Source organism: Nomascus leucogenys, chromosome 15 (genome assembly GCF_006542625.1).
Source record: "Nomascus leucogenys isolate Asia chromosome 15, Asia_NLE_v1, whole genome shotgun sequence".
Classification (NCBI taxonomy): Eukaryota; Metazoa; Chordata; class Mammalia; order Primates; family Hylobatidae; genus Nomascus; species Nomascus leucogenys.
The window spans coordinates 62,711,351-62,728,749 of record NC_044395.1 but is presented as its reverse complement, the minus strand read 5'-3'; the positions used below and the strand labels follow the sequence as shown (position 1 = coordinate 62,728,749).

Sequence of the window (17,399 nt, the reverse complement as noted above, 5' to 3'; positions counted from 1 at the left end):
CTTATATTAACACTCTTAAGGAAGACATTATTTACAGAAGTTAAGCCACACATAGTCTGTTTTGTTATTTTATTTTTAAGAGATAGGGTCCCACTAGGTTGCCGAGACTAGAGTGCAGTGGTGTAATCATAGCTCACTGCAGCCTTGAACTCCTGGACTCAAGCAGTCCTCCCATCTCACCCTCCTGAGTAGCTGGAATTAAGGCACAAACCGTGCCTGTAGCTACTATGTATACTGCCTGGCTACAACTAGCTTTATAAAGAAGAAAAAGTCAGCAAAATTATTTATGTAATAACATTCTCAAATTCTTTGTTTGCCAGATATCTTATTTGGTCACTTAGGGTACAGTTTTAAACTAGTAAACAATTATACTATAGAAGAACTAAGTTAAATTATAACATGGCACAGACTTCCTAAGGAAGGTAACTCGAAAAATCTAAAAAGTGATACCAATTATTCTAATTAACATTTGAGATACTGAACGAATTAATGACCGACGACAGCCTTTGAAATTATTCAATTATTTTTTAAAAGCATACCAGCATAATTTAAGATCTAGCTTGCCTAAGATTATGTCTTTTATTTTATTTTTACTTATTTATTTTTAGATAGGGTCCTGCTATATCACCCAGGCTGGAATGCAGTGGCACAATCAGAGATCAGAGTTCATTACAGTCTCAAACTCCTGAGTTCAAGTGATTCTTCCATCTTAGCCTCCAGAGTAGTTGAGACTACAGGCGGGCACCACCACACCCAGCTAATTTTAAAATTTTTTTGTAGAGATAGAGTCTCGCTATGTAGTTCAGGCTGATCTTAAGCAATACTTCCCACCTCAGCCTCCCAAAGGGCTGAGATTACAGGCATGAGCCGCCACGCCTGTCCAGAATATGTCTCTATTGTAGGTTTATCACTAGAATGTTTTGATCTGAAGACACAGTCTTAATGATTCTAAGTGTAATTCTAACCTAAAATCAAAATCCCTGGTTTGTAAACATCAAATTCAATTTTATATTAATTTGTACGGCAACTAAATAAAAAACAATTTTTTTAAATGTCCATTTTTTTAATTTTTAAAATTTTATTGAGTGTGCTTTTTCTGTTTTTTTTTTATTATTATTATACTTGAGTTTTAGGGTACATGTGCACAATGTGCAGGTTTGTTACATATGTATCCATGTGCCATGTTGGTGTGCTGCACCCATTAACTCGTCATTTAGCATTAGGTATATCTCCTAATGCTATCCCTCCCCCCCTCCCCCTTCCCCCCATCCCACAACAGTCCCCGGAGTGTGATGTTCCCCTTCCTGTGTCCATGTGTTCTCATTGTTCAATTCCCACCTATGAGTGAGAACATGCGCTGTTTGGTTTTTTGTCCTTGCGATAGTTTACTGAGAATGATGGTTTCTAGTTTCATCCATGTCCCTACAAAGGACATGAACTCATCATCTTTTATGGCTGCATAGTATTCCATGGTTTATATGTGCCACATTTTCTTAATCCAGTCTATCGTTGTTGGACATTTGGGTTGGTTCCAAGTCTTTGCTATTGTGAATAGTGCTGCAATAAATATACATGTGCATGTGTCTTTATAGCAGCATGATTTATAGTCCTTTGGGTATATACCCAGTAATGGGATGGCTGGGTCAAATGGTATTTCTAGTTCTAGATCCCTGAGGAATCGCCACACTGACTTCCACAATGGTTGAACTAGTTTACAGTCCCACCAACAGTGTAAAAGTGTTCCTATTTCTCCACATCCTCTCCAGCACCTGTTGTTTCCTGACTTTTTAATGATTGCCATTCTAACTGGTGTGAGATGGTATCTCATTGTGGTTTTGAATTTGCATTTCTCTGATGGCCAGTGATGATGAGCATTTTTTCATTTGTTTTTTGGCTGCATAAATGTCTTCTTTTGAGAAGTGTCTGTTCATGTCCTTTGCCCACTTTTTGATGGGGTTGTTTGTTTTTTTCTTGTAAATTTGTTTGAGTTCATTGTAGATTCTGGATATTAGCCCTTTGTCAGATGAGTAGGTTGCAAAAATTTTCTCCCATTTTGTAGGTTGCCTGTTCACTCTGATGGTAGTTTCTTTTGCTGTGCAGAAGCTCTTTAGTTTAATTAGATCCCATTTGTCTGTTTTGGCTTTTGTTGCCATTGCTTTTGGTGTTTTAGACATGAAGTCCTTGCCCATGCCTATGTCCTTAATGGTACTGCCTAGGTTTTCTTCTACGGTTTTTATGGTTTTAGGTCTAACATGTAAGTCTTTAATCCATCTTGAATTAATTTTTGTATAAGGTGCAAGGAAGGGATCCAGTTTCAGCTTTCTACATATGGCTAGCCAGTTTTCCCAGCACCATTTATTAAAAAGGGAATCCTTATCCCATTGCTTGTTTTTGTCAGGTTTGTCAAAGATCAGATAGTTGTAGATATGCGGCATTATTTCTGAGGGCTCTGTTCTGTTCCATTGCTCTATGTCTCTGTTTTGGTACCAGTACCATGCTGTTTTGGTTACTGTAGCCTTCTAGTATAGCTTGAAGTCAGGTAGCTTGATGCCTCCAGCTTTGTTCTTTTGGCTTAGGATTGACTTGGCGATGCAGGCTCTTTTTTGGTTCCATATGAACTTTAAAGTAGTCTTTTCCACTTCTGTGAAGAAAGTCATTGGTAGCTTGATGGGGGTGGCATTGAATCTATAAATTACCTTGGGCAGTATGGCCATTTTCACGATACTCATTCTTCCAACCCATGAGCATGGAATGTTCTTCCATTTGTTTGTATCCTCTTTTATTTCATTGAGCAGTGGTTTGTAGTTCTCCTTGAAGAGGTCCTTCACGTCTCTTGTAAGTTGGATTCCTAGGTATTTTATTCTCTTTGAAGCAATTGTGAATGGGAGTTCACTCATGATTTGGCTCTCTGTCTGTTATTGGTGTGCAAGAATACTTGTGATTTTTGTACATTGATTTTTTATCCTGAGACTTTGCTGAAGTTGCTTATCAGCTTAAGGAGATTTTGGGCTGACAAATGGGGTTTTCTAAACATACAATCATGTCATCTGCAAACAGGGACAATTTGACTTCCTCTTTTCCTAATTGAATACCCTTTATTTCCTTCTCCTGCCTGATTGCCCTAGCCAGAACTTCCAACACTATGTTGAATAGGAGTGGTGAGAGAGGGCATCCCTGTCTTGTGCCAGTTTTCAAAGGGAGTGCTTCCAGTTTTTGCCCATTCAGTATGATATTGGCTGTGGGTTTGTCATAGATAGCTCTTATTATTTTGAGATACGTCCCATCAATACCTAATTTATTGAGAGTTTTTAGCATGAAGGGTTGTTGAATTTTGTCAAAGGACTTTTCTGCATCTATTGAGATAATCAAGTGGTTTTTGTCTTTGGTTCTGTTTATATGCTGGATTACATTTATTGATTTGCGTATGTTGAACCCGCCTTGCATCCCAGGGATGAAGCCCACTTGATCATGGTGGATAAGCTTTTTGATGGGCTGCTGGATTCAGTTTGCCAGTATTTTATTGAGGATTTTTGCATCAATGATCATCAAGGATATTGGTCTGAAATTCTCTTTTTTGGTTGTGTCTCTGCCAGGCTTTGGTATGAGGATGATGCTGGCCTCATAAAATGAATGAGTTTTTCTACATGTTAACTAGAATTTATGGTAATTTGTAAAATGTTTTTCCATTTTTAAATGTAAGAGTCTTTTATGTCCACCCATGAAGCAGCAGTCACTGCTAGGGGTCTTATGCTAACATCTGCCACCCCACCAGGCTGCATGGCCCATAAGCAGGTGTGGAGAGGACCAGAGTTCACCTGTCAGCAGCACCACGGAATCAACTGTCCAGCCTTTCTGCCATTAATTACTACAGATGTGGTCTTTTTTCCTGATATTCTATTCCCACCGGAGGCTTTTTATTAAGACCTTGTACCTGTGAACGTATCTGGGGTACAACATATTGTCTTCAAGGTATGGGGGTGGAAAATTGGAGGCAGGCAGCAAAAAGAGTGCACTCACTCTCCCTTCTTGCTTTTCTGGAACACAGGCTTGTCCAGCATGAAACTGGAGGTGAACCCAACCATCTGTGTCTGCAGGGAGACTTCTCCCATGTACACTGGCCACCTGACACCATGGGCCTCATGTGGAGATCCCACTGCTTCTGTTGCCTTCTCCCTGGCTGTATTTCTGGCCCAGGAGGCCAGCAAAGCTTCTGGGGCAGAAGTTGTCACTACAACTGTATTAACTCCCTCAAGGAGAACAGCAGACTCTTCTAGGGCAGGCAACCCCTCCCCAGGGGGAAGAGCCACTTCAGGAGGATGTGTCTCCTCAGGGCTTCGCAGGGATATTTCCCTTTGTCCACCTTTGATTTTTTTGGTAATGATTTCCGGATTCTGGCCTCTTTTGCTGTGCTAGGAAAATCCTCTTGATTTGGATAGGCAAAGGCACACAGGAGCTTATTTCTGGCACCAAAGGCCTGTGTAGCTTTGCCTTTAATTACAGGCACCAGAATGTCCCGGTGAATGCGATTAACAGGTGGCAGTTTAGAGGGTAATGAAGGGATTAGTATCTTCTTCTGAGGTTTGGGGTTGTCCCTGTACTCTGCCGCCTTCTTTGAGCAGAGCGTTTTCACCTTTAGCAGAAATTTTTCCTTTGGTTCCCTTTGCTAATATTCCTGGCAAAGCAATTGTGTTTGGTTGATTAGAAGCCTGCTGATCCTCTTCCCTCGACTTCTCTGAGGAGGTCCACTCCCTGCCTTTTTTTTTTTTTTTTTTTTTTTTTTTGAGACGGAGTCTCGCTCTTTCACCCAGGCTGGAGTGCAGTGGCGCGATCTCGGCTCACTGCAAGCTCGTCCGCCTCCCGGGTTCACGCCATTCTCCTGCCTCAGCCTCTCCGAGTAGCTGGGACTACAGGCGCCCGCCACCACGCCCGGCTAATTTTTTGTATTTTTAGTAGAGACGGGGTTTCACCGTGGTCTCGATCTCCTGACCTCGTGATCCGCCCGCCTCGGCCTCCCAAAGTGCTGGGATTACAAGCGTGAGCCACCGCGCCTGGCCCACTCCCTGCCTTTTGCCTTCTCCATACTCAGAGAAGAAGCAGAGCTTGGTCCAAAAATTCTTAAATCAGAGTGAAGGTATGCAGTAACCATTGCTACCAAGATGGAAACACATTCTATTTTTCCCTAAAGAGTCTGAAAAGAAGCTGGGCACTGTGGCTCACACCTATAGTCCCAGCTACTCAGGAGACTGAGGCAGGAGGATCACTTGAGCCCAGGAGGTTGAGTTTAGTCTGGACCACATAGTGAGACCCCACATCTCTAAAAAAGTTTTTAAAAATTCTGTGAAAAGAAAAACCCAAAGTGAGCAGCAGACCTACATATAAACATTGTTTAAAAAATACGTTTGCCAAAAAAATGGAAATAACCCAAACATCCATCAATTGCGGAATGGATATATGTTAATAAAATGTGGTATAGCCAAGCAATGAAAAGGAATGAAGTGGCCAGGTGCGGTGGCTCACGCCTGTAATCCCAGCACTTTGGGAGGCTGAGGTGGGCGGATCACGAGGTCAGGAGATTGAGACCATCCTGGCTAATACGATGAAACCCTGTCTCTACTAAAAATACAAAAAATTAGCTGGGCATGGTGGTGGGTGCCTGTAGTACCAGCTACTAGGGAGGCTGAGGCAGGAGAATGGCATGAACCCGGGAGGCGGAGCTTGCAGTGAGCCGAGATCGCACCACTGCACTCCAGCCTGGGTGACAGAAGCAAGATTTCATCTCAAAAAAAAAAAAAAAAAAAATGAAGGAAAGGAATGAAGTACTGATCCATGCTACACCATGGATGAACCTTGAAAACATTATGCTAAGTAAAAGAAGCCAGTCACGAAAGACCACCCATTGTATGTTTCCATGTATATAAAATGTCCAGAACAGGCAAATATATAAAGACAGATGGTAGGGCTTCAGGGAATGGGGAGACTGGGTCATGACAGCTAATGGGTATGGGGGCTTGTTTTTGAGGCAGTGAAAATGATCTAAAATTGATTGTGGTGGTGGTTGCACAACTCTGTGAATATACTAAAAACCATTGACTTGCATGCTTTGAATGGATGAATTGTATGCTATATGAATTATATTTCAATAAAACTGTTAACAAAAATGAGGGGAAAATGGCTAGGTGTGGTGGCTCATGCCTGTAATCCCAGTGGTTTGGGAGGGCAAGGCGGGAGGATCACTGGAGCCCAGGAATCAGAAACCAGCCTGGGCAACATAGGGAGACCCCCAATCTCTACAAACAATTAAAAAAATTAGCTGGGCATGGTGGCGTGTTCCTGTGGTCCCAACTACCCAGGAGGCTGAGGTGGGAGGATCACCCGAACTACTCAGGAGGCTGAGCCTGGGAGGTTGAGGCTGCAGTGAGCTGTGATCACACCACTGCACTCCAGCCTGGGCAACAGAGCAAGACTCTGTCTCTAAAAAATAAAAGGAAAAAAACCAAAATGCAAATTAGACCATTTTAGCATTTTCTCTCTCTCTCTTTCTCTCTCTCTTTTTTTTTTTTTTGAGGCAGAGTCTCACTCTGTTGCCCAGGCTGGAGTGCAGTGGCACAACCTTGGCTCACTGCAACTTCCACCTCCCGGGTTCAAGCAATTCTCCTGCCTCACCCTCCAGAGTAGCTGGGACTACAGGCACCTGCCACCACACCTGACTAATTTTTGTATTTTTAGTAATGGTGGGCCAGGCTGGTCTTGAACTGCCGACTTCAAATGATCCACCCACCTCGGCCTCCCAAAGTGCTGGGATTACAGGCGTGAGCCATCACGCCTGGCCCATTTTAGCATTCTCTTAAGGATGGCTTGTTGCATTTTGAATAAATTCGAAATGGGTTAAAAAGCAATGGCCAGGGGCCGTGGCTCATGCCTGTAAGCCCAGCACTTTGGGAGGCCGAAGCAGGCAGATCACGAGGTCAGGAGTTCCAGACCAGCCTGGCCAACATAGTGGAACCTCGTCTCTACTAAAAATACAAAAACTAGCCGAGTGTGGTGACACGCGCCTGTAGTCCCAGCTACTGGGGAGGCTGAGGCAGGAGAATCGCTTGAACGCAGGAGGCAGAGGTTGCAGTGAGCCGAGACCATGCCATTGCACTCCAGCCTGGGTGACAGAGTGAGACTCCATCTCAGAAAAAAAAAAAAGGTGTTTCCTTGTGTGCAAGGATTCCCTGTGGCTAGGTGGTTAGTAAGGTAGAATGGGGTGAGGTTTGAGCCCAGTCCTGACAATCATCAGAGCTACACAAGGCTGCCAAGAAGTAGAAAAAGACAGTGGCATTTTGGGTCCCCATTATCAATTTGAAAGTGGTACAGTCTTAAGCTTGGAAGTCGGTCGTCTGGTTCAACCCTGCCTTTTGCAGAAGCAGGAGCTGGAGCCCTAAAAAAATAAAGCTACTTGCCTGCAATTAAACGGGGTGAGAGGGGGCAGATGAAGTGTAGGCATGTGGGGCTGGATCTGGCCCCGCCCTGACACATAGAAAGCCTGAAATAGAAGTGAGAAAGGACAATTCCAAGAAAGAAAAGGCAGAGAAGTGGCTGTTCTTACTCCCACACCTAAGGTGTGAATTCTTTTATTGAGTCATAATAATTTCCCGAGAATTCCGAGTCCTGCTACTTTAGGTTCTTGCCCAGGAATCCACCTCTTTTGCCCCAAGCCCAACAACCCTTTGAGGTGCTCACGATTGAGCGCGTGGTGGTGGGGGGGGGGTGGGGAAGGGGCTGCATGGGGGCGGGGCTCCTGTGGCTTCACATCATCCACTGTCACCTCTGGTCCCCAAGTCTCTGGATCCTTTGGTCTCACCTCTAGACAACCGTATCTTTCAAACCTTCTTCCCTGGCAACTCCTCTCTGTCCCGACAAAATCTCTCCCAAGGCATTGTCCTTGTAGTTAGATTTACACAGAGCTTCTGCTTTTATAAAGTGCGTTCTTGCCCAGCTTCTCACTTGCGTGTCATAGCACCCCTGGTGAGGTGGACAGGGAAGGGATGGCTCCCTCCATTTTGTAGGAAAGAGGGGGCTGTCCTGTTGATTCTTCAGTGTCGTCAGGGAATATTTACGAGCCCCAGCCTCACACGGGCCCAGCAGGGCTTCTTTGGCACAGACTCTAGTTTTTTCTCTTGTTCCTTGGGTTTCCTAGAATCCCAAAGGACTGTCTGTGATAGACACATTACAAATAGGTGGATGATGCATGTGTGACGGTGCAGCTGCAGTTGCCAGCTCTGTGTTGCTGGGTGGCATCCCTCCAGGCTCTGTGGCTGATCTCCCACTCTATTGTGGGCCCCTCCTGTCCCATGCTTGCCATGCTTCCTGCTTATCATTCATTATCTAACCAGATTTCACGGGGATACACTTCTTCAACCTTCCGTTTTGTCCAAATGGATCTATCTTGGCTTATTTTCTCTTGCCTAAATATTAGGCATGCCTAATGGGTTTCAAAAATTAATATAATTTATTTTCCATCTTGTCAGTGCAAAACAAAGGTGTTCTTGAGGCATGGCACTGAAGACCAGAATCTCTCCTCCTCTTCTACTTCTGTTTCTTGAATCAGCAACAAGTAAACAACAGTTCTGTAAACATGTGTGGGTCTGTGTCCATGTGTGCGTGGATCCACCGTTTTCTTCCATTCTTAACTGGTTTCGGACACATTAGCTACCAGTGGCCTTCTTGTCTTGTTCAAAATGGAGATTCCCGTAACATCTGGACTTTCATCAGGGCCCGTTTCAGCTGCTCATAGGTTACGAACATCACCACGTTCCAGGATCCCAAACGCAAAAAGGAGGGTGTAAATCTGATGAGAAAAACGACCAACACATCAGGTGGAGTGCTAGGAGACCACAACAGATGCGTGTGCTCTCCCGGGACACAATGGTAGTGCCAGAGGATCCAGACTTCTGTTCATCACAAGCATTTTCTGAATCCTTTCAGTCTTTCTCTCTCTCTCTCTCTCTTTTTTTTTTTTTTTCTGCTAAGGGGATTTAGGCAGAAGTCGGAGTAAGGGAAAGAAAAAAACCTCACGTTTTGAGACAGGTTACTGTGTTAGGCAGCGAATTCTCACAGTTCTATAAGGCAGCCAATTTACTGCCAGGTTCCTTTTCACAAACCGAGGCCCAGGGAGGTTAAGAGCTCAACCAAAGACCCGCGGCTAGTTAAGTGTCAGAGGTGCGGTTCTGACTCCACCCTGCTGCTGGGTGTTTCTGGGCTCAGTTACACCCTGGGTGGCCAGCCCTAACATGGCTCCCTGCCAGGACATGGAGAAGCTTGGGCTTTGCAGGGTGAAGACAGTGTGGCACCAGATTTAGCTCATCTCCAGAGAGGCTGGCTGTGCTGTGATGGCACTGCAGAGACAGTGTCCCCACCTCAGCTGTGGCTCCCAACTCAGGGAGAAGCCCACGAGCTGGCCCCTGTCCCTCTCTCAGCCTGTCCCTCCACTAACCACCTCCTGGGCCCGTTTGCTCCCGCCAGACTCAGCTAGTCACATTCCCTGACGATGCCAGGCCCTCTTCCCTCCATGCCTTTGCTCCTCTTGCTCCCTCGGCCTGGACTGTCCCCTCCTCTCCTCCTTCTCTGGCTGGTGGCTCTTTGCTCTGGAGGACTCAGTTTGGGCACTGACCTCATGCCATGGGTTTTCTTGACTCTCATGGGGACTATAGCATTGTGACAACAAATGTAAACTCCGGAGTCAGACCTGGGTTCAAATCCAAGCTCTCCCAGTTTCTAGCTTTACAATCTGGGCACATCACTTAATCTTTCTAAGCCTCAGTTTCCTCATCTGTAAAATGAGGAAAATAACAGTATCTGCCTTGTAGAGTTAGTCGTGCAGATTAGGTGAGTTAATGTTGGACAGCACTCAGCACAGGGCACAGCATCAGTAAATGCTCAGTAAATACCACCAACTTATCTGCTGCTCTTTGAGGGAAGCATAATCCAAGGCCTGGCACTCACAAGATGCTCCAGAAATGTTGGACAAGTGAAAGCAGTAACTGAGTGGCTACAGCTGAAGACTGTAATGATAGAGGCACTTTTTGGAAGAACAGTCTGTCAATTGCAATATGGTTTTTTTACGTCATTCCCAGGCTTGGGAACATATAGTAGCTCTTGTTCACTTGTTGGGTGCATTCTAACACTGGGCACCAAAAACCTCTCTGTTGAAGACATCAGCAGTGGGAGGTGAAAGGGCCAAGCTAAGAGCTTACCAGTAGGATAAACAACATTGTTGGGTGTGGTGTCTGACGGTCTGGGTTTGAGCCATGGCTCCACCATTTTAACTTGTGATCTTGGATAAGTTACTTAAGTTTTCGGACACTCAGTCTTTTCCTTAGTTAATGTGGACAATACTACCCAGTTCAAGGGGTTGTTGGGATAACGTGTGTAAAGTGCTCAGCGTGAGGCCTAATATAGAGTAACTTAGCTATCGTGATAATCATAAACAACCTGCATTATCGAGTGCTCACTTTGTGCAAGGGACTGTGAGAGATAAAAGACGTCCGAGCCACTTTTGCTTTCAGGAACTTGCCCTTTGCATGACGAATAATTTAAGCCTACCAATACTATAATACAAGGCAAGAGGTGATAAATACCATAAAAATGGTATCAAATGGCATTGCAGAAGTTCCCAGGGAGGAGGGAAAATTTACACCTGAGAGTGTTAGGGAGGAGGTGGCATTTGAACTGGTCTTGAAGGATGGCTACAATTGACAGCCTGTAGATGATAAGGCATTCCATGCAGAGGGAGCAGTAAGTGCAAGAAAACGTGGAGTGTGTGGAGACAGTGAGGAAGGCACCAGCTGTGGTCAGTGTGGTGCTCAATGGCCATGGCAGGAGGTCCGGGAAGTCTCAGGATTGCTAACTTCCTCTGGAGACAGGCAGTACTTTTACCTATTCCTAGAATGTCTGTTCTCAGTCAGGCTTCCCTAACTCTCCCCATCAGGTATGGTTCACTTTTTTTCTTTTACTTGCATGGTTTTTTAAACTTCTCCTTTGTGGCATTCACATCTGTACTCTTCACTGCTACATCCCAGGTTGACCCACGGTAGCCACATTAGAAAAGATAGAAGCCCCTGTTCTCTGGGAGGGAGTGCTGGAGGCAGGAGGAGGCTCACCCCTTGTAGAAGGCTGTGGGGCCCTCCTGGGCCACCATCTTTATCATACAGTCGAGGGGGCTGAGGTACTGGCCTGGAGGTGAGTTCATATACCGGGTCTTCACCACGTCCACCGGGGAGGCCACCACTGTGGCACAGAAGCCGGCTCCAAAGGCAGAGACAAAGTGGCAGGGGAAATTGTCTGCAGAGGAAGAACGAGCAAATATCAAGGAGTGCGTTTGCGTTCTGTCCATATGTATGCACTGTTTGTCCCCAACTCAACCGTGAACTCCCTGAGCATAGGACAGTATTTTCCATATCTCTCACAGTGCCCTGGGCTAAGCTATTGGTAAGTACTGGCAAACTAGGCCTGGGCTGACCCAGAGGTGGGAGGTCATGCAGGCTGTTTGAGGAAACCGAAGTCGGAGAAGGTGAGAGACCCTTGCTTAAAGCTATATAGTGAGAGGTGGTGCTGGGACTGGAACCCAAGTCTCCAGCCTCCCAGCCCAGGGGTCTTTCCTGTTTGTCACCACAATGTACCAGGCACTTTTTACTAGGCACTGCTTCTCTCTCTGCTCCTTCTAAAACCCAGTTGCCTCTGGGTGGTGCCCACTCCATGGAGTTCTGGGTTCCCTCCCTGCTGAGGGAGGGCTGCCTGCCTGGAGCCCAGGGCCTCACCAGTGAGCAGGTGATAGTCCAGCAGCTTCTCCTTCAGGATGTCGTAGGTCACCACCTCAGCACAGTTGACGATGGCATTCCTCATGATGTTGGGCAAAGTTCCTGTTAGGAAGGCGGTGGCGACGGATGAATGGGAAATGGGAGAAATGGATGTCCTGGCTGCAAGGCCACAGGCCCCAGTTTTGAGGCCATAGTGCCCCATTCCAATGGTCTCAGCCAGAGGATCCCACCCCAGCTGAGCAGTTTCCACATTTTCCTTTCTAGGGTTAACAACTCTCAGATTATCCATGTTTTCCTCAGAGACAGAGAACAGAGAGGCCCACTTGTGTTCATTTGGCCACATTTGGAGGGTGATCTGCAATAGCTGTCAAAATTAAAATATGCTTCCTTGAGACCCAGCTGCAGCCAGAAAAGAAAGTCATTCAGCGAGAGGCTGAGCTCTTGGAACAGTGACAGAATGTGGTGCCAGCAGGGCCCTAGGAAACTGTCAGGACCAAACCCCTGGTTTCACAGGTAAGGGGACAAGCTCTGAAGGGTGCCCAACAAGTGAGTGAAGAGCCCCCACTTAAGAGGTGTCCTGCCCTTAAACTTCACTGGGTCAGTTTCTTCTGCAAACGTTCCTGCAACCTCTGGTTCACATGCGGAGAGAGTCCTGCATTCATCACAGTGGCTGCCATGTGGACACATAGGGAGCCCTCCAGCTTTGCTCCCAAGGAAGCGCTTCCTCATTGCATCTCCCTGCACCCACTCCTCACAGCTGTGCTTTTCTGATGCTCCTCTTTTTCCTCTGGGCCCTGCTTGAGGGCCCCTCCCCTTCTGTCTCCACATACCTAGAGCCTGTTCAGTCTTCCAGGCCCAGCTTAGGTGTCACCTTCTCTGCAGAGCCCGCCTCTGGAGCTCCACCTCTGGGGCAACCCCTATCACATCCTGCCTGTGGTGTAGCTGCATCTTGACTTATCTCCTCTGCTGTCCTCATGCCCTGGGCGTGGGAAGGTGTCTTAAATTCATTTCTGGCTCCCTCACAGCAACCTGCACATGGCTAAGGGCTGGTAAAATGAACTGAGTTTGAGGGGCTGTGGCAGGTCAGTGAAGTATCTTTGGTGGTGATGTTCTTTCAGAATCACTGGAACACGCCATGCTGGGAGTCCTCTCCTTGCTGGGGTCCCTGCCCCAGCCTGAGGGGAGGGAAAGCTCTGCCTAAGGCCGCCTGCGTCAGGAGTCCAGACCTACCTTTCCACAGGCCCCTGACTCCTTCCTCCCTGGCGATGGTTCTGTAGGCGTCCATAGTCCCACTGTATTTTCTGTCGCTCCCGGATGACCCGAGGTGTATGCTGGCCTGAAATCGGACCTTCACCACATCTGTGGGCTGGGCACAGGTCACCACCATGGCTCCTGTGGTGCAGCCGGCCAAAATCCGGGTAGTGAGGCTGGAGTCTGGGAGGGGCAGAGAGAGTGGGCCAGTGTCCCCTACAAGCAGCTCTCCAAGACACGCTGTTCTCTGCGGGGCTGCCCCTGCCGCCTCCTTGATGTCCACTCAGAGCCTCCTCATGAGCATCTGGTACCAGCTTCCCCCTGCCCCTGGCTCTGCCTCTGAGTCTAGACTTCCCTGGTCTCTTGACCCACACACTTTCGGCCACCCCTTTGGTGTTCAGGGACCTGGTCACTCACTGTCCGCGCCTTTGGGGGTGTAGACCTGCTTGACGGAGTCGTAGAGGCCGATGCGGATGGAGGCGAAGCTCATCTGGCGCTGGAGGCCGGCCACCAGCCCATTGTAGGGGCTGCAGGGACCCTCGGTCTGCACCATGGTCAGGATGGTGCCCAGCACGCCACGGTACTGCACGAGCCGGGCAGTCTGGGCCGCCTGGTTCTCCCCCTGGATCTGAGGGACAATGGCAGGGGGTGAGGACTCGGATGGGAAGGCAAGAAGGGGCTGCGTGCACAGGAACCCTGCTGGGGCTGGGCCTGCCTGGGCTGGGCCTGAGAACAACCATACTGGTCACGATAGAAATCACTGGTGTCTGGGCAGCATTTTACCGTTCACAAAGCAGTGTTATACACATGGCTTGGTGTTTGATCCTCAGAGTAAATCAGAGGGACAGATTGTTTTTCCCATTTTATAAGTGCTTTGTGGCTTGCCCAAGGTCACACAGTTAATTCCTTACTTTTACCTCACACTGTATGCTTTACAAAGTAGGGCCTAGCCCATAAAGGGCCCTGTCATATCATGCAAAGAATTTAGATTCTTTTGTCCTGGTGGATGGTGATGGGAGGAGGCAAGGAAGGGTCCTAAGCAGTGGAGTGAGAGTCTTCGTCAGGGTTCTGAGTGAGGAAGGGCATGTGGGCACACGTCATGGGGGATATGGGAGAGAACTAGCCCCTCCTTCCATGTGATCAATGACCCTTGGCCAAAGGGCACCTACCTGCAGGCGGACCTTGGCTGTGTCCAGTGGAAAGGTAAGGAGATCAGCAAAACAGGCTGCTGTGCCTGCCCCCAGGAACTTCACAGCCATGGTGGGAGGCATGTCTGAAGGCTTCAGTCCAACCATAGTCCTGGAAGGTCCCAGTCCCTTTAGGGCCGAGAGGAGGTCCAAGGAGAGAGGCTGCTCCACAGCCCTGGGCTTCAGTGCAGCGGTGAGGCTGCAGGAGACAGGTCAGAGGAGGCTGATGGAGCGATGTCTGGCCTGGCCCCCAGGAACTCCTCCACACCCAGGAGGGGCTTTAGAAAGGGAGAAGCCTGGGTGGTGCCATACTTAAGCTGCGTGAATTTGGCCTATAAAAACAGGTCACGTTCCTATCCCTTGGATTTTGCAATCCTCCTCCTGACCCTCTCCCTCCCCTCCTTACCATGGGTAGGCAGAGCTGATAGTGGTATCTGCACTGTATACATGAGGAAACCGAGGCTCAGGCACCTGTTCTCCCCAATATCAAACTGCCTACCTTTTTTTTTTTTTTGAGACAGGGTCTTGGTCTGTTACCTGGACTGGAGTGCAGTGGTGCAATCCAGGCTCACTGCAGCCTTGACCTCTTGGACTCAAGTGACCTTCCCACCTTCAGCCTTCCGAGTAGCTGGGAATACAGGCCTGCATCACCATACCCAGCTAATTTTTTATTTTTTGTAGAGATGAGGGTCTCTCTATGTTGCCTATTCTGGTCTTGAACTCTTGGCCTCAGTGTGATCACTTGACAAGAGGGGCAGTTCTTAGCCACTCATGGGAAATGGAACGGATGGACGTAGACTCAGGTCAAAAGCCCACCTTGGGGCTCCAGAACTTTCAGTAGTCAAGCTGGGGGAGGAGGGGAAGCCACAGTGGTGGGAACAGGTAGGAGCTGCCCTGAGACCAGCACTCCCCAATCTTCTTCCCAATTCACTCCAGCCTCCCCTAGACCCCTAGCAGCCGGCAGCCTTTTGCCACTGGCCAGTGGAGGAAGAAGTCAACAGTGGAACCCTCATTCCTGTAGCTCCGCTGGGGCTCCTGAGGGATGGGATGTTCTAGTCTGCATGGTCCATTAATGTTTGCTGGCTGCTTCTTGCACCAGATACCGTGCTGAGGGCTTTACAGACACTGACTGATTCGATCCCTTCATAAGGCTACAAGTAGTTGCTATTATTATTCTCATTTTGTAAACCAGGGACCTGAGGCTTCCAGGGCTTTCGGTAGTCATACAGCTGAAGTGCTGGAGCTGAGATTTGTGCCCACGTTTGTCTGACATCTGAAGCTGTGCCTATTTCACTGCCCAGAGAGTCTCAGACTTCAGGGAGAGCCAAGGATCCCTTGAGCTGCTTGTTTACAGAGCAGATTCTCAACCCTCAGCCCAGAGATCCTGATTTAGGTCTGGGGTGGGGCCTAGGAATCTGCATTTAGGAAAACTCCCTGTGGTAGCTCTGAAGCGGGGGAAGAGGACCCTATTTTGAGACATCCTACCCAACACCAGTTGCCTCCCCAACTCCAACCCACCCTCCCGGCAAAGCCTTCATAGCAGCCCACTGAAGAAGCCCTCTGGGCAGAGAGACCATGGGCTCTGTAAAGCTCCCAGCAAATGACCTGGACCACGCCTCAGGTCAGAAGTGCCCCTGTCATGCCTACTCAGGAATAGGGCCCCAGGGTCCTCATGGAAAGAGAGGGATTTATGCTCTGGAGGAATCGCAGAGATTCTGGGGCAGGCAAAGAAGAAAGCCACTTCCGGTCTATGGGGATTTGCAAAATCCCACCAGAGGCAGCCAGCAGGGCAAAGGGGGTGTGAGTCTTGAGTGAGTGACACGGGTGTTGGGTTCAAGTCCCAGCCCTGCCACAGTACCCTCATCAGGGCTGCAGCTCCCTTTTCATAAGGTGGGGGCTGGACCGAATCTCTATCAGGTCTGACATGCTGCAGCTAGTGAGCCCTGACTGCTCAGGGCTGCTCTCTGAAAGCCGCCAATGAAAGGGAGAACAAGGAGAAGGGAGAGGGAGAGGGGAAGGGATGAGGGAGGAGAAAGGGGTCTTACCTGTGAGTCCTGCCAGGGCAGGGGCAGCACAGGGGCTCCCTAGGGCTCCATCCCAGGAGGGGGCAGCAGGGATTGGATGGCCCCTCCTTGTCATCCACTGTTGTGTCTGCTGCTTCTGGCTTGGCACTGGTCTTATACATACGGGCTGACCTGAAACCTTATCCTAGAGAAGTTGGCTGACAGCCTGATCACTTGACAAGAGGCTGGCTGCTGAGGGCAGTGAGGTGAGAGGGGAGGTGAGTGAGTTCCAGATCTGGTTCAGTCCTCTTGACTTAGGGTGCTTTAATATAGCTCCTTTAAGCTGTGGATGCTTCCTTGGTTACAAAGGTGTATGGGTGGGTGGACCTGCTGCCACTTTTGAGTCCAAAGGTCAAGGCCTCCCATGATAGGCTGGGCACAGCTCTCTCAGGTCTCTTAATAATAACAACTGTCATTTCTTTGTGCCTACTATGTGCTAAATATTTTACATACATTACTACTATTTTCCACAATCCTATGAGATAGGTACTATTAGGATTCTAATTTTTTTACTTTTTTTTTTTTGGTAATTTAAAATTTTTTAGTAGAGACGAGGTCTCGCTGTGTTCCCCAGGCTGGTCTTGAACTCCTGGGCTCAAGTGATCCTCCTGCCTCAGTCTGGCAAAGTGCTGGGATTCTAGGTGTGAGCCACCGCGCCCAACCTAATTTTTTTTTAAATTACAGATTTATTGATATAGAATTCACATACCATACAATTCATCTGTTTCAAGTGCACAATTCAAATGGTTTTTAGTATATTCTGAGTGGTGCAACCATCAACACAATCTATTTTAGAGCATTTTCATCACCCTCCCACCCTGGAAAAACTCCATACACATTCGTAGTCACTTCCCTTCCCTCACTCCCCAGCCTCAGGCAACCACTAATCAATCTACTTTCTGTCTCTATAAATTTGCCTGTTCTGAACACTTCCTAGAAATGGAATCATCCAATATATGCTTGTTTGTGACTGGCTTCTTTCATTTAGTATAGTAATGCTTTCAAAGTTCATCCATGTTGGAGCCTGTATCCGTATTTCATTTCTTTTTGGTGCTGGGGTTCCTAAAATCTTACCACTTATTTTACTGAGGAGGAAA

General features: G+C 47.8%; 1 protein-coding gene and 1 pseudogene across 1 annotated transcript; both read right to left on the bottom strand.

The window, feature by feature from the left end:
• Positions 1 to 3,894: 3,894 nt before the first annotated feature.
• LOC100606705 lies at positions 3,895 to 4,760 on the bottom strand (annotated as a pseudogene).
• Positions 4,761 to 7,578: 2,818 nt separating this feature from the next.
• Positions 7,579 to 16,544, bottom strand: UCP3 (uncoupling protein 3). Its single transcript, XM_003254726.4, has 7 exons — positions 16,285 to 16,544; positions 14,222 to 14,438; positions 13,470 to 13,680; positions 13,032 to 13,235; positions 11,802 to 11,903; positions 11,145 to 11,325; positions 7,579 to 8,833 (listed from the first exon to the last, which is right to left on the bottom strand). Exons 1-7 carry the CDS (start codon positions 16,422 to 16,424, stop codon positions 8,719 to 8,721), a joined length of 1,170 nt encoding a protein of 389 aa, XP_003254774.1. The 5' UTR covers positions 16,425 to 16,544; the 3' UTR covers positions 7,579 to 8,718.
• Between the last annotated feature and the right edge of the window lie 855 nt (positions 16,545 to 17,399).

Excerpts from the sequence above, each read along its gene's own strand:
- UCP3 (XM_003254726.4), bottom strand. The coding sequence starts at position 16,424 with ATGTATAAGACCAGTGCCAAGCCAGAAGCAGCAGACACAACAGTGGAT. Across the intron at positions 14,439-16,284 it reads TGCCCTGGCAGGACTCACAG|CCTCACCGCTGCACTGAAGC; the intron begins GTAAGACCCCTT and ends TGTCTCCTGCAG. Across the intron at positions 11,904-13,031 it reads AGTCAGGGGCCTGTGGAAAG|GAACTTTGCCCAACATCATG; the intron begins GTAGGTCTGGAC and ends CCTTCCTAACAG.